Consider the following 20724-nt stretch of genomic DNA (forward strand, 5'->3'; position numbering starts at 1 on the left):
TATGGCAGTATTTGAGTGCCTTAAAGGTTGAAGAAGAATTATGGCCAATAAACAACTGTTGAGGGTTTGCTATTTTTTAAATATTTTCTTTGCTTTTTCTTTGCCTGAAATGTTGCGTTCCGTGACACCCCCACTTTCCACTGTCTTTGGTCTTTAAACAACTCATTGACGTTACTGTGTTATGCAACATTTGTTTGATCCAATGGTCTCCAACGGTTCGCTAACAGGGTCACTTAATACAAAACTAGGGGGCGCCATCATGAAACCAAACAATATCAAATATAAAGTTTTTCCCTTTTGGTTTCAGAACCTTTCCAAGAACACAGTGAAGTACGGAGAACATGTCGACAGGAACCAGTTCGGAGAGCCGTCACGCAGAATGTTTGAACCACACAAACAGCCGACATTCACTGGAGAGAAATACGCTAATGTCTTAGCTCTGAACTATTATTACTATTAGAAAACATATTTCTACTTTTTTGGTAACGAGATTTCATGAAGATTGTCGGATTTATTGTTCACTTTGGAGGAAGTAAAGCTCGTGAAGCTGTCGGTGTGATCGGCTGCTGGCTTTGATTATTCTACGGCTGAAACATAACAATTTAGGATTATTACTTTGGTTAATTATGAATAAAATATTAACCTGAGACTTATTCCTCCTTTTGTACAGTGTTCTTGCACTGAAAATAATAAGAGGAATGCAGCTAATATATAATTCTCTAATTATTATTATTATTATTAATGGTCTCTGTATTTTTTTATACATATTTTAGTATACAGTCTTTTTTATTGTCTCGTTGTTTTTGTATATGGTTTTTCAGTTGTGAAGATTCTTAGGATTCAGCTTGGGTCCATGTTTACTTTACTAAATGTATGAAATGATACTCAAGTGTCTCGTTACCGTGAACTGAATCAATAAAGACAAACGCACGATTATGGGTTGTAATTTAAAAACAGATGTAACTTTGTGATGGACGTTGCCACGTAGACCCAACTAGTCAATGACGGCATGAGTTAGTTGCTGCCGCCCAAGATTATTCTACACCAGACAACAGCCAACAGCACCGACTCAAGAAGCAACAACATGAAACGATGTGGAACCGACTGCGTTTCACATTCTGAGGAGTTCTCCCAGGTGAGACTCAGAGGTTACACCTCAGCACGCTGGCTCTTGTTGTTTCCTGGACGTTCAGTTCTCTTTGTGCTTGTACAACATCGTCCCGTGCAACATGACAACACCGATAAACCTTGCTTGTGTGCAGATGTGTGTGATCACTGTCTCTACATCTTCCATCAGCCATCTGTCCTGGTGGAGGCAAACCAGCGACGAGTCAAACCTGAGGCCGGTGGTCTGACAGCTCCCCGGTCTAAACAGGTGTCTGTCTTTTTCGAACAATAGAGGGAGACCCTCTCCGTCTTCGGTGTAGCAGACGCCCCTTCAGGCGGCATCGGAGAGTGTCTTTCACCCCAATGCAGCCGTGGGATCCTTATCACGCAGATTGAGGCGTGAAGGTTTGTGTCAAAGTCCCTGGGCTGAGTCTGTTGTGCTTTAACATGGCTTCAGGTTGCAGAGGTCCAGCTCCTGAGGCTTCCTCCTCCCAGAGCAGTGGTCTCTGGGTAGATTCAGGCCGTTCTCTGTCACGCAGCGCACCGGCCGCCTTTTGAAGCCCCTTCCGCAGGACTTGGAGCAGTGAGACCAGGACCCGATGTCCCACACTGGACACGGATCCCCGCACGCCCTCACCGCTACGGGCCTGTCGGCGCCGTCACAGTCCACCGCCGGACGCCCCTCCGCGCTCTGGCAGTGCACCAGCCTCTTCTGCAGACCGGTCCCGCAAGTCACCGTGCAGGAATCCCAACTTCCTGTCACCCAGTGACTGACCGGCCTCTTCCCCATCATCTGCTGCTTGGCTTCAACCCTGTTGCTGTCCGCCAGGACGCTGTTATGCGCCGCATGGCTTTTGTCCTCCTTCCGCAGAGTCTTTTCCTCCTTGCTCTCCTTGGCGATGAAGAAGGAGTAGCGCACCCTGGGAGGAGTCATCTTCCCCACAGACAGCACCTCCACGGTCAGAGGCTCCTGCAGCGGTCGGGTGGCCTGGAGAATCTCCACGGACGTGGAGGTGCCGCTGTAGCGCAGCAAGCTGCCCTTGACCAGCAGGTCGCGCTCCGCGGCCGACACCACGTAGTTGCCGTTCAGCAGGTACTTGCCGTGGCGGTTCTTCACGGCCAGGTAGTTCTCATCGCTGACCATCCCTCGGTAGCCGCGCTGACGGACGTCGATGTTGGAAGCTCCAACGGGCAGCAGCGCCACGAAGTTGTAGCCGTGGCTGGAAAGGAAAGTGTGGAGATAAAGAGCGTTAATGATGCTGAATGGCCACACGTTAGTCTTTCAAGACAATGGATGTAAATGTAACTTAAAGAGCACTTCATGCACAGTTAAAGATCATCGATGTAAAGGATGTCCAGAGACTAGGGATGCACCGATACTGAACTCGTACTCGCAATACTCCACCGATACCACTAGGGCAACATGACTTTAACCTCTTCTGAGTTGTGCTAAACTCCCTGAAGTCCAGTCTCTAGAGTGCTAAAACTCAAATATGTGATGTTATCAATATAGTAAGTGTGGAACTGTGCCACAGACAATGACTTTGAAAGAATGTCCTGAGTATATGATATCATTGTGTTTCACACTTGAGGACGCTACGATTGAAGCTCTTATGGGTAAAAGTGGGAATCTCCACTATGATACATGAGCAGTAGTTTGCATAACCGGCTCCAACCCACTCATCTCTGGTGGAAGTCTTGTCGCGTGAGGGGACAAGACTTCCACCAACGAGCTACGATCAATCAATTTAGATACGGTTAAGAAGTTCAAAACACATCCACAGCATGATATTTAAAAAGCTGTTTTTGCAGATTACCCCTCACCAAATGGGACAGAAATATTGGACTTACAAAAGGAAAACAGGCATTCTGTTGGTCCACAATATCAGTCTCCCATTCATTGCCTATGGAGACCTAGACCCGCGTGCTACTTACACAGGTTTGGTGAACATTCCCGAGACCTTCTTGCAGCCCTGGTTGTCGCCTCCACACACACCGCACTTGTCAAACTTCCTGCTTGAGTCCAGCTTGCCATCGCAGCCCGCCTTGATGCATTTTCCTTGGACGCATACAGCCGAGGTGTCAGGAGAGCAGGGCGTCCCGTCCACAACCTGCAGGGGTTTTAAGATGGATAATACGTAAGCAAGAACAACAACAAGAGGGAAGGAAAGAGCTCCACCATAGACATGCTTTGTTATTCTGGATAAACAAACATAATGAACCGGAGAGCTATACGAATAGAAGGTATCACCGGAGTGAGTGTACAGTGTCCTTTAGTGTAAACGAGATGTTGGCTAGCATCGCTGCTGCAGGCTTGTTTGCTTTCTGGTTGCATAAATAGTTGCTGACAAGCCACAGCTGTGAGGTGATACTGTCCCTGCATGTTTCCCTTTCTCGCCGCTCTGTATAAAAGGCACCGACACGTCACCTCTCACTGAGGAAGAAGGAAAACCACACCAGGCAGTGACACTGCAAACCTTTATGAGCAGAGAGCTGCTTCTATAAATGTTTCAACTACACCTCCCATGAGCATTTGACTCATGATGAGGTGTTCGGTGACAAGGAGTTCAGATTGCATTCGCGACTACAGTTGAAACCCACTTGGCAGGTGAAGCCAACACTGAAGTGCTTTAAAGCTGCATTCTCTCTCCTGACCACCAGGGGGCGACTCCGCTGGTTGTATAGAAGTCTATGCTTCATGTGTTAAAGCTGCATTCTCTCTCCTGACCACCAGGGGGCGACTCCTCTGGTTGTATAGAAGTCTATGCTTCATGCGTTAAAGCTGCATTCTCTCTCCTGACCACCAGGATGCGACTCCTCTGGTTGTATAGAAGTCTATGCTTCAGGTGTTAAAGCTGCATTCTCTCTACTGACCACCAGGAGGCAACTCCTCTGGTTGTATAGAAGTCTATGCTTCATGCGTTAAAGCTGCATTCTCTCTCCTGACCACCAGGGGGCGACTCCTCTGGTTGTATAGAAGTCTATGCTTCAGGTGTTAAAGCTGCATTCTCTCTACTGACCACCAGGAGGCGACTCCTCTGGTTGTATAGAAGTCTATGCTTCATGTGTTAAAGCTGCATTGTCTCTACTGACCACCAGGGGGCGACTCCTCTGGTTGTATAGAAGTCTATATAAATGACTCTACTTCTCTTGATGTATTCCCTCAGTAAACATTGTAAACATTAGTTTTTGGTCTCAATCTCTAGTTTCAAGTCTTCTTCAATACAGCGTGATGTTCATTTAGTAAATTATGGTCCAATTTAAAGTCAAATAAGAATATATCCCCAAATAACTATCCCAAAGCCATTTCAAACACAAATCCACTACGTACCTTTGGAGCGAGGACGTAGAAGTATCCGGTCCCGTTGGCGCGGCAGATGAGCTTGCATTTGTCCTTTGGGGAAATGCCCGAATATTTAGGAACCCAAACCACAGTGGAACCCAGTCTGTTGGTGTTCAGGTTCAAACCATTGAATGCTTCACACTGCTCCTCACGGAAACTCTTCCCTGGAGATGTACAAAAAACAACCTCCCATTAGATCGACGCTGTTGACCTCTTCTTCTCAGTTGACAACGAAGTAGAATACATCATCAAATTCTGCCCAATATTTAGTGTGCGAATATTAACATGTTATTGGTGGAGAAACCCATCCAGTACGTTATCTGTGTTCACTTAGAGAACAACGTAGACTCATTTACTTTTTAAATGCTTCAAACACGTTTTGCAGCCATAGTGTGTTTCCCTTTCACCAGAGACTCAATTAACTGGTGGCTCTCAGCCTGAATGCATGAACTTCAGTCCGCTTATGGAATATCATAGTATATCACAATATCACAATATACCAGACATGTTTATGCCCCGCTAGCAGTTTGGCTCAACTTCTTGAAAGGTAATTGGCGGTCACTGTTTGGTGAGCGACCGAAGCCCTTAGTGTGTGTCTTACTGTGTGAACAGAGTCCGGTTACCTGTGTCAGGACAAGTGTTGAGGTTACAGGAGCGGTATTTGACGCGGAGGCCGTAGCAGTATTTGCCTCCGTTCTCAGGAACGGGGTTGTCGCACGCCCTCTTGGCCAGCTGAACTCCTCCGCCACAACTCCGGGAACAACCTCCGAATGCGCCCCACTTCCCCCACCGGCCATCCACCTAGGGCAAAAGAAGAAACACGGGGCAACGGTACATCAATCTGTGATGCAAGATCAAGCATGGTGACCGGGCTCGCTCTGCGCACCCCCTCACCTTGATGCGCATGGTGTCGTTCTTATCCGTGCACGCTCCTCGGTAGCAGACCTTGCCGTTGCCGCAGCCGGTGCCGTCCGCCCAGGGGAAATGTCGGGTCTGGCAGACCAGCTGGCCGCGGGCCTTCCCGGTGCACCACAGCTTGGAGCAGGGCTGCATGTACGGGCACGGCTTGGAGCCGGAGCCGAACGCCAACTCACACTGGCGGTGCAGGCCGTAACTGGAACCGGGCAGGTGGTCCGAGAGAGACAGCTGCTTCTGAGGCGGGTCCAGCAAACATTCTCCTGAAGACACAATCAGACCGCGTGCACGTTGACAACTTTAAGTGCACCAATTTATATTTTTAATATGAAAAGATGTTGCTTGACTAAAGCCACACAGTTCGGTCTGTTTCCTTCATCTTTCAGCTCAATGTTGTGGTTTCAAGGCGACTTTACTTCACAGCAACTGGTGTCCAGCTGTTTTCAGCTAATAAACCTGCTTTATGCTACATGTCCAGCACCAAACAGCACACCAGCAGGCGGTGAGGATCCAGATGCTTCCCTCGGGAAGTGAAGGGGAACAAAACCTACAGTAGCTCAAGGAAAGGTGACTATTGGACTAGTTTCATGTTGGATAGAAACACCAATGCTGCTGTTCGCAAATTCACCATATCAACTTTATAATGTGGTAATATGTCAATGTTTTGTTTCCAGCTTGTTGCACTGCAGCCATGTGGCCAATAAATCAATAAATCTAGCATTAAGGAGAAATAAAAAATAAAACATGAAAAGAATGCTCATGAATAAGCTTTAAACTTTCTTCATTCTGCACAAAGCCAGAGTGCAAGCTGTGCACATGAGACAGCACAGGCACCAGATCATGTTTGGATTGGGCAGATAACTCACGTAGAAAAGACGTTACACTTAGTAAGCGCTCATTTGCTTGTTACAGCGAGTGGGCGGGTCGCCAGTCACTTACTAGAGCTGACACACAGGCAGAACAAGACTTGGCATAAAGGAGCCACTGTGGAGAAAAGACAGAGTCATATATTAATACACTTTGGAATGTTTTATTGAATGTGGATACTGGAAGTAGATACTCTGTCATCATCAGCATTTGAAATTACACCTCAAGGAAAGATTCTTGGTCGGGTACACCTGTTCAGTTTACTGCACCCCGGTGTGACTCTGCCACAAAGGGGTTCACATTTCTGTCGAGGCAACAGAGACTCTGGTCGAAGCCAGTTATATAATGGAATACTCTCTTTCTGGCTCAGAAATATGACATTTCGTGTTTCAGAAAAAGATAACTCAGATATTACATAAAAAAGGCACTTCATATCTCTGATCAGCATATATCATATGTGATTGTGTCAGTTTTTGTAATACTCAAGCACTTCCCAAAGCTTTGATCTAAGCTGAGAGGAATCAGCTGCGTGCTGCTTGCTGTTGTTCAAACAAGATAGCTTTTAGCTTAGTTTTAATGTGTTTTGGGATCAATTATTTCCTAATTTCATCATAAACTTGTCTGTAAGAGAAAATGTGCCTTTTATCTTCAACAGGTCTACTATGACGTGACAACTGCTGTACAAGTGGACATCGGCCAAACGTTGCCGTCCATCAACCAAACATTGGCATTGAACAACCAAACGTCGGCTTCCATCAACCAAACATTGGCATTGAACAACCAAACGTCGGCTTCCATCAACCAAACATTGGCATTGAACAACCAAATGTTGGCTTCCATCAACCAAACATTGGTGTCCACCAGTCAAACGTTGGCGTCCAACAACCAAACGTTGGCTTCCATCAACCAAACATTGGCGTTGAACAACCAAACGTTGGCTTCCATCAGTCAAACGTTGGAGTCCATCAGTCAAATGTTGGCGTCCACCTGTCAAATGTTGGCGTCCACCTGTCAAATGTTGGCGTCCACCAGTCAAATGTTGGCGTCCACCAGTCAAATGTTGGCGTCCACCTGTCAAATGTTGGCGTCCACCTGTCAAATGTTGGCGTCCACCTGTCAAATGTTGGCGTCCACCTGTCAAATGTTGGCGTCCACCAGTCAAATGTTGGCGTCCAACAACCAACAGTTAGCACCCATCAACCGAACATTGGCATCCACCAACCAATTATTTGCATCCACCAGTCAAACGTTGGCGTCCACCTGTCAAATGTTGGCGTCCACCAGTCAAATGTTGGCGTCCACCAGTCAAATGTTGGCGTCAATCAACCAGCCTGCATTGATCTCTTTTTTTACCACATCAGTGCGACTTTTGTGATCGGAGCACCAGATCGGAACACATGTGTGTTCCTCTTGTGTTTCTGTCTACCTGCTGAATGTCAGTCACATTTACTCATCTCCCAAGATGAAAATCTGCTAAACCTGAAAAAAGGTTTGCCAGATAATCCATAACTTTGTCTGTCTCCTGTTTGCTTCAGTGGGATTATCTGAACTTTCTTTGGTAAAAACAGCTGCCGGCTGTGGCAAGAAACAAAGTTGGTGAGACTGAACCAAGACATTGAAGTTGTGGACAAGAAAACCATGAGCTGAACAAAACTAAACCACTCGTCAGAGCTGAGGAGGTACATCCCTCCAGGTGATCGCTGCCAGGTGAATAGTACATAATAAAGTCCATTATTATTACACGTTTCACAGCGGAAAGCAATACAATAGAATGAAGCTCATCTGGTTATAAAAAACACACAATCAGTCTCCCATCCAATATGTATGGAGCAGCTCCACATTACACTAGATACTTGATACTTCCTTCTCTGGCTTCTGGTTTTGAGATAGCAGCTCATGTTCACAGATATTGATTGAACTATACAGGAAATCCACATTTACAAGGTTATTTATTGTCATTGTACAATAGAGTTATGAAGCAAAATGCTGTTTGTAGTCACATTTAGCTGCAAAAGTCTTTATTATTGATTGATTGTCATCTTATACATGATATTAGATTAGTTAATGTTATGCTGTTATGAGATATTTTTATCTTGCAGTTGGATTCCACTGTGCTATTTACTGTGAAGTGTGTTTGAAAGAGTTAACCCTAATATAACTACTTTGACTTTTATTACAAGAAAACATTTAGTGTGGATGAGGCACAAATTGTGAAAAGAAATTAACTTAATATAATGAATATTTCTTGATATGGGGGTAAAACATAAAATGTGGTCGCTTGAACTAATATTGAAATTACAAATGTAACCGTGACCGACTAGAGCCAAGGTCTTTTTGTGTGTGAACACAATTAAATTACAACCAGCTGAGCGCACGGAGCCTGGACAGAATTAGCGACTCCAGAGACGCGTACAGGAAGTGTTTACTAACCATGACCTCTGTCCAGGAACTCGGTAATGATGGCGGCGCTGCACACGGACCAGGGCCGGCTCCTGTCGATCTGAATCAGTGTGGGAGACATCATGTGATTGTCCTTCAGTTTCCCAAATACCTCCTCACATGCCTTCACATTGTCGTGGGGCATGTTGAAGACGTGGCCTGAGGGACGGAGAGAAGGTTGTTAGAGTCACAGAGTTGGGTTTAGACAACAAACCTACGAAAAGTTGGGTTTAGACAACAAACCTACGAACAGTTGGGTTTAGACAACCAACCTACCAACAGTTGGGTTTAGACAACAAACCTACCAACAGTTGGGTTTAGACAACAAACCTACAAACAGTTGGGTTTAGACAACAAACCTACGAACAGTTGGGTTTAGACAACAAACCTACAAACAGTTGGGTTTAGACAACAAACCTACCAACAGTTGGGTTTAGACAACAAACCTACCAACAGTTGGGTTTAGACAACAAACCTACAAACAGTTGGGTTTAGACAACAAACCTACGAACAGTTGGGTTTAGACAACCAACCTACCAACAGTTGGGTTTAGACAACAAACCTACGAACAGTTGGGTTTAGACAACAAACCTACCAACAGTTGGGTTTAGACAACAAACCTACGAACAGTTGGGTTTAGACAACCAACCTACCAACAGTTGGGTTTAGACAACAAACCTACGAACAGTTGGGTTTAGACAACAAACCTACCAACAGTTGGGTTTAGACAACCAACCTACCAACAGTTGGGTTTAGACAACAAACCTACGAACAGTTGGGTTTAGACAACAAACCTACGGACAGTTGGTTTTAGACAACCAACCTACCAACAGTTGGGTTTAGACAACCAACCTACCAACAGTTGGGTTTAGACAACAAACCTACGAACAGTTGGGTTTAGACAACAAACCTACGAACAGTTGGGTTTAGACAACCAACCTACCAACAGTTGGGTTTAGACAACAAACCTACCAACAGTTGGGTTTAGACAACAAACCTACAAACAGTTGGGTTTAGACAACAAACCTACGAACAGTTGGGTTTAGACAACAAACCTACCAACAGTTGGGTTTAGACAACCAACCTACCAACAGTTGGGTTTAGACAACAAACCTACGAACAGTTGGGTTTAGACAACAAACCTACGAACAGTTGGGTTTAGACAACAAACCTACCAACAGTTGGGTTTAGACAACAAACCTACGAACAGTTGGGTTTAGACAACAAACCTACAAACAGTTGGGTTTAGACAACAAACCTACGAACAGTTGGGTTTAGACAACAAACCTATGAACAGTTGGGTTTAGAGAACCAACCTACCAACAGTTGGGTTTAGACAACAAACCTACGAACAGTTGGGTTTAGACAACAAACCTACGAACAGTTGGGTTTAGACAACCAACCTACCAACAGTTGGGTTTAGACAACAAACCTACGAACAGTTGGGTTTAGACAACAAACCTACGGACAGTTGGTTTTAGACAACCAACCTACCAACAGTTGGGTTTAGACAACAAACCTACGAACAGTTGGGTTTAGACAACCAACCTACCAACAGTTGGGTTTAGACAACAAACCTATGAACAGTTGGGTTTAGACAACCAACCTACCAACAGTTGGGTTTAGACAACAACACCAACAGTTTTTGGGAGAAAGAAAAGTTCCAATCCTTGAAATGTTTCTAAGATGAAGAAAGCAAAAATGTGAACCTCTTTTTGAACATGTTCGTTGATTACCAAAAAGAAAAAGGTTTTACCAGACACCTCAACACACATGAAAGTATGAGGCAAAGTGAACTGGGCTGATTTGAAGCTGATGTCATAGCAGACAGGAATGCAGTTATGCATGGGAATATACGGCGTGGCATACGTCCATGTTCTAAACCCGGCCTGACGGGGGAATTTAGTTCCCAAGGAAATCATTTCCCTCCTTAAATATACGAACATGAAGTACTTTCCAAAAAGAAAAAGAAAAAACAGTGTTTTCAATCATGAGACAGGACCATTTTGGGAGGAAATGACTGAACACATATGAGGACAGTGTAAACCAATTCCTCTCTGGGGGCCTCGGGAGTTACTTGTGCATCTGGTTTCAGGGGTTTTGCTTCTTTTAAAGCCTCAACCAATGATTATGATTTTTTTTTAAAGAAAAGATTTGCCTTAACGAGACAGTTTGTCAAAGCTGCAGGACTTCAGCTGCTTTGACATTTCTGCGTTAAACTGCCAACATAATATCAGCCTAAATTACAGATTAATAGAGTCCAAATTTTTTGTCAGAATAACACTGTACGCTCACCATGAAAATGCTAATAATATATTTTAGACTGTTTCTGTGAGGATATCAGGTTCACTAAATTCCTTTTAGTACTCCTAATGACATGTGAAATATTCCACATCCCATCTCTTAGTGTTTTACTGTTTAGCTGTAAAAAAAGTTTGGGTCCCGGCAGCCATGTTGAACACAGTCGACCCCAAACCAAGCGGAGCATGTTTCTGAAAACATCACATCTGATCATCGCTGCCTAGTTTGAAAAGTTTGTTTGGAGTTAACGAGCTTCTCCAGCAGTGATTGACAGCTGTGTTGAGAGACTCCTCGGCTCTGTTTGTTGTTGTTTTTCTTGGGCTGTGACCAGATCAGGCGTCAACATTCTTTTCCAAAAAAATTAAGTCAATGCTGAAGTGCCTTCGAGCTGCATTCTCTCTCCTGACCACCAGGGGGCGGATCCTCTGGTTGTATAGAAGTCTATGCTTCATGTGTTAAAGCTGCATTCTCTCTCCTGACCACCAGGGGGCGACTCCTCTGGTTGTATAGAAGTCTGTGCTTCATGTGTTAAAGCTGCATTCTCTCTCCTTACCACCAGGGGGCGACTCCTCTGGTTGTATAGAAGTCTATGCTTCATGTGTTAAAGCTGCATTCTCTCCTGACCACCAGGGGGCGACTCCTCTGGTTGTATAGAAGTCTATATAAATGACTCTACTTCTCTTGATGTATTCCCTCAGTAAACATTGTAAACATTAGTTTTTGGTCTCAATCTCTAGTTTCAAGTCTTCTTCAATACAGCGTGATGTTCATTTAGTAAATTATGGACATTTAGAGTCAGACACTCAAATAAGACTTTCCCAAAATAACTATCCCAAGGCCATTTCAATGCCAACTACCACAATTCATGCCTAATTTGGCAGATTATATACATGAGTGTGTGCTCATGCACACTGCACCACATACCATACTCTTATAGAGGATTGGACAGTTTAGCCTGAAGTGCTCAGTGTCTCCTAAAGAGCAGTGAGGGTTCTGTTATCTCCTTCGCTCCATTCATCACTTTTCCTTGCTCAGCTTCTCGTTCTCACATAAAGCATCACAGCCTAACTAGAATGTTCAAGATAAGTTTACATTTGTTAGTATAATGTTATCATGAGAAATAATTCATCCGTTATCTCTCACTTCCCGTTTGCAGCTGCCATCGTGCAGAGTTACATTGTGCAGCTGTGACATCCAACACCAATAGAGTTCATTGTTCCAGAGAGCTGCTGGTTTTGATTGTGCCTGACTAACGAGGGAGGGTTTTACAAACTGAACGTCAGGTAAATGAAATTAAATAGCTGCTCGGATGGAAAGTTCTCTGGGACCAGGACTGAGAACCACGGCCATGTAGTGAATGTTACAAAACCCTCCGGCTGAGCCCGTTTATGCAGCTCTGGAGCAAATGTCCCTCTGAGGCCACCACCCAGAATCACGGCAGTTCATGAAATAGCTGCAAAATGCAATCTGTTGTTGTCTAGCTCAGCATGAACATAAAATGGAAATTAACTCAACCTAACTAAGTGTTTTTGTTGTCTAAACCTAACTGTTGGTTTAGTTGTCTAAACCTAACTGTTGGTGTTGTTGTCTAAACCTAACTGTTGGTTTAGTTGTCTAAACCTAACTGTTGGTTTAGTTGTCTAAACCTAACTGTTGGTGTTGTTGTCTAAACCTAACTGTTGGTTTAGTTGTCTAAACCTAACTGTTGTTGTTGTTGTCTAAACCTAACTGTTGTTGTTGTCTAAACCTAACTGTTGGTTTAGTTGTCTAAACCTAACTGTTGTTGTTGTTGTCTAAACCTAACTGTTGGTTTAGTTGTCTAAACCTAACTGTTGGTTTAGTTGTCTGAACCTAACTGTTGGTGTTGTTGTCTAAACTTAACTGTTGGTTTAGTTATCTAAACCTAACTGTTGTTGTTGTTGTTGTCTAAACCTAACTGTTGGTGTTGTTGTCTAAACCTAACTGTTGGTTTAGTTGTCTAAACCTAACTGTTGTTGTTGTTGTCTAAACCTAACTGTTGGTTTAGTTGTCTAAACCTAACTGTTGGTTTAGTTGTCTAAACCTAACTGTTGGTGTTGTTGTCTAAACTTAACTGTTGGTTTAGTTATCTAAACCTAACTGTTGTTGTTGTTGTCTAAACCTAACTGTTGGTGTTGTTGTCTAAACCTAACTGTTGGTTTAGTTATCTAAACCTAACTGTTGTTGTTGTTGTCTAAACCTAACTGTTGGTTTAGTTATCTAAACCTAACTGTTGGTTTAGTTGTCTAAACCTAACTGTTGTTGTTGTTGTTGTTGTCTAAACCTAACTGTTGGTTTAGTTATCTAAACCTAACTGTTGGTGTTGTTGTCTAAACCTAACTGTTGGTTTAGTTGTCTAAACCTAACTGTTGGTTTAGGTGTCTAAACCTAACTGTTGGTTTAGTTGTCTAAACCTAACTGTTGGTGTTGTTGTCTAAACCTAACTGTTGGTGTTGTTGTCTAAACCTAACTGTTGGTTTAGTTGTCTAAACCTAACTGTTGGTGTTGTTGTCTAAACCTAACTGTTGGTGTTGTTGTCTAAACCTAACTGTTGTTGTTGTCTAAACCTAACTGTTGGTTTAGTTGTCTAAACCTAACTGTTGTTGTCTAAACCTAACTGTTGGTTTAGTTGTCTAAACCTAACTGTTGGTTTAGTTATCTAAACCTAACTGTTGTTGTTGTTGTCTAAACCTAACTGTTGGTGTTGTTGTCTAAACCTAACTGTTGGTTTAGTTATCTAAACCTAACTGTTGTTGTTGTTGTCCAAACCTAACTGTTGGTGTTGTTGTCTAAACCTAACTGTTGGTTTAGTTATCTAAACCTAACTGTTGTTGTTGTTGTCTAAACCTAACTGTTGGTTTAGTTATCTAAACCTAACTGTTGTTGTTGTTGTCTAAACCTAACTGTTGGTTTAGTTATCTAAACCTAACTGTTGGTGTTGTTGTCTAAACCTAACTGTTGTTGTTGTTGTCTAAACCTAACTGTTGGTTTAGTTATCTAAACCTAACTGTTGGTGTTGTTGTCTAAACCTAACTGTTGGTTTAGTTGTCTAAACCTAACTGTTGGTTTAGGTGTCTAAACCTAACTGTTGGTTTAGTTGTCTAAACCTAACTGTTGGTGTTGTTGTCTAAACCTAACTGTTGGTTTAGTTATCTAAACCTAACTGTTGGTGTTGTTGTCTAAACCTAACTGTTGTTGTTGTTGTTGTTGTCTAAACCTAACTGTTGGTGTTGTTGTCTAAACCTAACTGTTGGTTTAGTTATCTAAACCTAACTGTTGTTGTTGTTGTCCAAACCTAACTGTTGGTGTTGTTGTCTAAACCTAACTGTTGGTTTAGTTATCTAAACCTAACTGTTGTTGTTGTCTAAACCTAACTGTTGGTTTAGTTATCTAAACCTAACTGTTGGTGTTGTTGTCTAAACCTAACTGTTGTTGTTGTCTAAACCTAACTGTTGGTTTAGTTATCTAAACCTAACTGTTATTGTTGTTGTTGTCTAAACCTAACTGTTGTTGTTGTTGTCTAAACCTAACTGTTGGTTTAGTTGTCTAAACCTAACTGTTGGTTTAGTTATCTAAACCTAACTGTTCGTGTTGTTGTCTAAACCTAACTGTTGGTTTAGTTGTCAAACCTAACTGTTGGTTTAGTTGTCTAAACCTAACTGTTGGTTTAGTCATCTAAACCTAACTGTTGGTTTAGTTGTCTAAACCTAACTGTTGGTTTAGTTGTCTAAACCTAACTGTTGTTGTTGTCTAAACCTAACTGTTGGTTTAGTTGTCTAAACCTAACTGTTGGTGTTGTTGTCTAAACCTAACTGTTGGTTTAGTTGTCTAAACCTAACTGTTGGTGTTGTTGTCTAAACTTAACTGTTGGTTTAGTTATCTAAACCTAACTGTTGGTGTTGTTGTCTAAACCTAACTGTTGGTGTTGTTGTCTAAACCTAACTGTTGGTTTAGTTATCTAAACCTAACTGTTGTTGTTGTTGTCTAAACCTAACTGTTGGTATAGTTATCTAAACCTAACTGTTGGTGTTGTTGTCTAAACCTAACTGTTGTTGTTGTTGTCTAAACCTACCTGTTGGTTTAGTTATCTAAACCTAACTGTTGGTGTTGTTGTCTAAACCTAACTGTTGGTTTAGTTGTCTAAACCTAACTGTTGGTTTAGGTGTCTAAACCTAACTGTTGGTTTAGTTGTCTAAACCTAACTGTTGGTTTAGTTATCTAAACCTAACTGTTGGTGTTGTTGTCTAAACCTAACTGTTGGTGTTGTTGTCTAAACCTAACTGTTGTTGTTGTTGTCTAAACCTAACTGTTGGTTTAGTTGTCTAAACCTAACTGTTGGTTTAGTTATCTAAACCTAACTGTTCGTGTTGTTGTCTAAACCTAACTGTTGGTTTAGTTATCTAAACCTAACTGTTGGTTTAGTTGTCTAAACCTAACTGTTGGTTTAGTTGTCTAAACCTAACTGTTGGTTTAGGTGTCTAAACCTAACTGTTGGTTTAGTTGTCTAAACCTAACTGTTGGTGTTGTTGTCTAAACCTAACTGTTGGTTTAGTTATCTAAACCTAACTGTTGGTGTTGTTGTCTAAACCTAACTGCTGTTGTTGTTGTTGTCTAAACCTAACTGTTGGTGTTGTTGTCTAAACCTAACTGTTGGTTTAGTTATCTAAACCTAACTGTTGTTGTTGTTGTCCAAACCTAACTGTTGGTGTTGTTGTCTAAACCTAACTGTTGGTTTAGTTATCTAAACCTAACTGTTGTTGTTGTCTAAACCTAACTGTTGGTTTAGTTATCTAAACCTAACTGTTGTTGTTGTTGTCTAAACCTAACTGTTGGTTTAGTTATCTAAACCTAACTGTTGGTGTTGTTGTCTAAACCTAACTGTTGTTGTTGTTGTTGTCTAAACCTAACTGTTGGTTTAGTTATCTAAACCTAACTGTTGTTGTTGTTGTTGTCTAAACCTAACTGTTGTTGTTGTTGTCTAAACCTAACTGTTGGTTTAGTTGTCTAAACCTAACTGTTGGTTTAGTTATCTAAACCTAACTGTTCGTGTTGTTGTCTAAACCTAACTGTTGGTTTAGTTGTCAAACCTAACTGTTGGTTTAGTTGTCTAAACCTAACTGTTGGTTTAGTTATCTAAACCTAACTGTTGGTTTAGTTGTCTAAACCTAACTGTTGGTTTAGTTGTCCAAACCTAACTGTTGTTGTTGTTGTCTAAACCTAACTGTTGGTTTAGTTGTCTAAACCTAACTGTTGGTTTAGTTGTCTAAACCTAACTGTTGGTGTTGTTGTCTAAACTTAACTGTTGGTTTAGTTATCTAAACCTAACTGTTGTTGTTGTTGTCTAAACCTAACTGTTGGTGTTGTTGTCTAAACCTAACTGTTGGTGTTGTTGTCTAAACCTAACTGTTGGTGTTGTTGTCTAAACCTAACTGTTGTTGTTGTTGTCTAAACCTAACTGTTGGTTTAGTTGTCTAAACCTAACTGTTGGTTTAGTTATCTAAACCTAACTGTTCGTGTTGTTGTCTAAACCTAACTGTTGGTTTAGTTATCTAAACCTAACTGTTGGTTTAGTTGTCTAAACCTAACTGTTGGTTTAGTTGTCTAAACCTAACTGTTGGTTTAGTTGTCTAAACCTAACTGTTGTTGTTGTCTAAACCTAACTGTTGTTGTTGCATAAACTTAACTTTAGTTTTTTAACATACTATCGTAGAAAACTAAAACATTCATGTCCAAGAAACCAGTAGATTGCATTTCGTGGATTAGCCTCTGAAATGTGTTCAGTTCCCTGAAATCACAACTCTCTTACCGAGTTCGTGGGCCGCCGTGAAGGCGGAGGGCAGGCCGTCGTCCTCGATGACGGAGCAGCTCCTCTTGGGGTCGCACATGGTCCCGACGTCAGCCATCCCCAGGGTGTCGCAGGTCGTGGCCCCGCAGAGATCCTGGAGACACCACAGGTCATTTCCACTTTTATCTCATAGAAATCTTGATCAATCCGATTGGACTTGAGTCTTGTTTCCGAACGTGTTTTGTGCGGCTTTAATTTGAGCTACAGAACGAGCCGATCGAGAAGAGCACGAACACAAAGCACATGGGACGTCCTGTGGTTTGATTATTGGTGCTCTGTTCTTAAAACACATTGAGGCGGAGGGATTAAAGAGGTAAAGAGGATGAATCCCAATGACTCTCTCCATCCCATGGACCTATTTTCTATTTAGTGAGATGTCTCTTTCATTGGATGGGTTGCCATGAAATTTGGTCAAAGACAGTGCAAAACAATCACATTTTCCAATTTGTTTAGAAGTCTACGCTTCATGTGTTGAAGCTGCATTCTCTCTCCTGACCACCAGGGGGCGACTCCTCTGGTTGTATAGAAGTCTATGCTTCATGTGTTGAAGCTGCATTCTCTCTCCTGACCACCAGGGGGCGACTCCTCTGGTTGTATAGAAGTCTATGCTTCATGTGTTGAAGCTGCATTCTCTCTCCTGACCACCAGGGGGCGACTCCTCTGGTTGTATAGAAGTCTATGCTTCATGTGTTAAAGCTGCATTCTCTCTCCTGACCACCAGGGGGCGACTCCTCTGGTTGTATAGAAGTCTATGCTTCATGTGTTAAAGCTGCATTCTCTCTCCTGACCACCAGGGGGCGACTCCTCTGGTTGTATAGAAGTCTATATAAATGACTCTACTTCTCTTGATGTATTCCCTCAGTAAACATTGTAAACATTAGTTTTTGGTCTCAATCTCTAGTTTCGAGTCTTCTTCAATACAGCGTGATGTCAAACAGACCATAAAGCGGGGGATACTTTAGGGCGGGGCTACAAGGTGATTGACAGGTCTCTTCCAGAGACGTATACGCCGTCTTTACGGCATTCCTCCTCCGGCCTAATATGGTCACTTGTAAAGAAAGCCAGGACATTGAGGCCTCAAAACTGTCCACAAACCAGTGGGTGACATCACGGCGACGCCCATTTCGGATTTCCTGTCTATGGCACAGACTATTAAAAGCCTTTAAAATATCTTTGTAGTCATTTGATTGACTTTACAACCATAAATATGACCTGTCACTGCGTCGGGTTCTCCATCCATTAACCCGTGTGTTGCTGACTGCACAGCACTGCTGAGCCAGTTCCCTCTGTGTGTCTAATGGCTGCTTTCCATTAGGTCCAGTTTGGTTCTGGCTCGCTCCTCCACTGCAGAGCAACATGTAGAACCCTGGTGTTGGAGACAAGATCCCTTATTTACACTTAGAGCAATTGTATGCAGGAATGTGCAGGTCCGGCATTGTTGTCCTTTTAGGGCACAATGGGTTCTGAGATGGAAAACATCTTGTCAGGTTATGGAGAGAAAGTGGTGTGGAATACACAGCGCTGCCAGAGTTCTGGTGTGGGCCTCATCTTAACACCGGGTTCACAAGTTCCCCGTCCAATATGTGTTGTCTTCAACATCCTTTTGATGGAAGACAAAGACGCAGAGGCTCATTCACCTTGAGTTCCATAAACTCATGTTTACAATGTTTACTGAGGGAATAAATCAAGAGAAGTAGAGTCATTTATATAGACTTCTATACAACCAGAGGAGTCGCCCCCTGGTGGTCAGGAGAGAGAATGCAGCTTTAACACATGAAGCATAGACTTCTATACAACCAGAGGAGTCGCCCCCTGGTGGTCAGGAGAGAGAATGCAGCTTTAACACATGAAGCATAGACTTCTATACAACCAGAGGTGTCGCCCCCTGGTGGTCAGGAGAGAGAATGCAGCTTTAACGCATGAAGCATAGACTTCTATACAACCAGAGGAGTCGCCCCCTGGTGGTCAGGAGAGAGAATGCAGCTTTAACACATGAAGCATAGACTTCTATACAACCAGAGGAGTCGCCCCCTGGTGGTGAGGAGAGAGAATGCAGCTTTAACACATGAAGCATAGACTTCTATACAACCAGAGGAGTCGCCCCCTGGTGGTCAGTAGAGAGAATGCAGCTTTAACACATGAAGCATAGACTTCTATACAACCAGTTGTGTACCTGCAGCATGCTCTCTTCTCTTCTCCGGCCTGCTTACCTGCTTGGTGAACAGTATGGCCGTGTCCCAGTACTCCGGGTGCTTGTCGCTGTGCTTGTTCAGCTTCTTCTGCCAGGAGCAGAAGTTGCGCAGAGTCAGCGCCGCATTGCTGGAAACCTTTGGCCCCTTGTCGGCTTTGTTTATCACCACGAAGTCCACCACCACGATGTTGATGGAGTTCAGGATGCTGGGGTGCTTGTAGAGCCTGGCCGCCACCGACATCAGGGTCAGGAGGTAATGCTTCAGGTCCTCCCCGTGAAACGTAGCCATGGATTCATCCGCCACCACCAGCACCTCCACGAACCTGGGGATGGAGGCGAACCTCTTGGACCTCCCCAGGGTCCTCAACACCGTTTCAGCTAAGCTGTCACCCTCCAGTCCGCGCATGTGCTTGTACTTCTCCAGGGACACGTTGAAGTCGGCGTCAGGTGCGACTGCGCACCTGCTGGTGGAGTTGGAGCCCGAGTGCGCCGCGCGCGTCGAGCGGCGGATGACGTGCGTCCCGTTGAAGGGGTCTCCGGTCCTGGTGCGGCTGATGAAGTACTCCATGCCGTTATAGTAGAACCCCCCCCGGAGACCTTTACACAGGCTGAGCGCGGCGAAGGAGTCCGGTTCCGCGTTGACGTTACCGGAGTAGAAGCATTCCCGGAGGTCCGCGTCGGACGCCGAGGAGCCGCTCACCGCTGCGAGGAAGCTGGAATCCGGCGTGAGGTGGAGGTAGAACTCCTGTCTGAAGGCACTCAGCCTGAACACCTGTCTGTCGTGCATGTGAGGATCCACGCGCACAGGTACGCAGAAGTCCACCTCCACGCAGTGCGTCACTTTAAAGTACAGCAGGAACTTTGTGAAGACCACCAGGGAGCTGATGAGCGCGGCCATCGTGGATCCGGCTCCGGGGAGAGCGTCCGCGCGCGTCCGCGTGCGTCACTCAGACAAGAACTAAGCATCCGCACCGCTGAGCTCTGCCAACGTGCACCGGCTCCACTCTGGACACCGGCTAGTGTGAGCTGCGGAGCTTTAAAGTTCACCATCAGAGAGGGGGGGGGAGGGGGGGGGGGGAGAGAGAGAGGGAGGGAGAGAGAGGGGAGAGGGGGAGAGGGGGGGGGGGGGGGGGGGGGGGGAGAGAGAGAGGGAGGGAGAGAGAGGGGGAGAGGGGGGGAGGGGGGGGGGGGGAGAGAGAGAGGGAGGGAGAGAGAGGGGGGAGGGGGGGGGAGAGAGAGGGAGGGAGAGAGAGGGGGAGAGGGGGGAGGAGAGAGAGGGAGAGAGAGGGGGCTCATTGGTCATGCAGACAACTTGTAACTCTCCAAATATTATTGTTGCTGTACAACGGAGCATCATCACCTCAGAGAGAGACAGACAGACACACACACACACACACACTGACAGACACACACACACACACACAGACAGACACACTGACAGACACACACACACAGACAGACACACTGACAGACACACACACACACACACACACACACACACACACAGACAGACACACTGACAGACACACACACACACACACACACACAGACACACACACACAGACACACAGACAGACACACACACACACACACAGACAGACACACACACACAGACAGACACACACACACAGACACACAGACACACTGACAGACACACACACAGACACACACACACACACAGACACACTGACAGACAGA

The 20724-nt window shown here is 44.2% G+C and overlaps 1 protein-coding gene across 1 annotated transcript; it reads right to left on the reverse strand.

The window, feature by feature from the left end:
- Positions 1–307: 307 nt before the first annotated feature.
- LOC117741170 (A disintegrin and metalloproteinase with thrombospondin motifs 15-like) lies at positions 308–20005 on the reverse strand. The gene is made up of 8 exons (XM_034547998.1): positions 19046–20005; positions 16797–16929; positions 8663–8830; positions 5345–5628; positions 5074–5251; positions 4439–4614; positions 3043–3218; positions 308–2327 (listed from the first exon to the last, which is right to left on the reverse strand). The coding sequence occupies exons 1-8, from the start codon at positions 19922–19924 to the stop codon at positions 1550–1552; spliced, it is 2772 nt and encodes a 923-aa protein (XP_034403889.1). The 5' UTR covers positions 19925–20005; the 3' UTR covers positions 308–1549.
- Positions 20006–20724: the final 719 nt, after the last annotated feature.

The sequence above is a fragment of the Cyclopterus lumpus genome, chromosome 13 (assembly GCF_009769545.1).
Source record: "Cyclopterus lumpus isolate fCycLum1 chromosome 13, fCycLum1.pri, whole genome shotgun sequence".
Taxonomy (NCBI): domain Eukaryota; kingdom Metazoa; phylum Chordata; class Actinopteri; order Perciformes; family Cyclopteridae; genus Cyclopterus; species Cyclopterus lumpus.

Bases quoted from the DNA above. Each gene is read 5' to 3' on its own strand.
- LOC117741170 (XM_034547998.1), bottom strand. From the start codon at position 19,924: ATGGCCGCGCTCATCAGCTCCCTGGTGGTCTTCACAAAGTTCCTGCTG. The intron at 5,629-8,662 runs GTTAGTAAACAC...TTGTGTCTTCAG, and splicing joins GTTCCTGGACAGAGGTCATG to GAGAATGTTTGCTGGACCCG. The intron at 3,219-4,438 runs GTACGTAGTGGA...AAACCCCTGCAG, and splicing joins TCTACGTCCTCGCTCCAAAG to GTTGTGGACGGGACGCCCTG.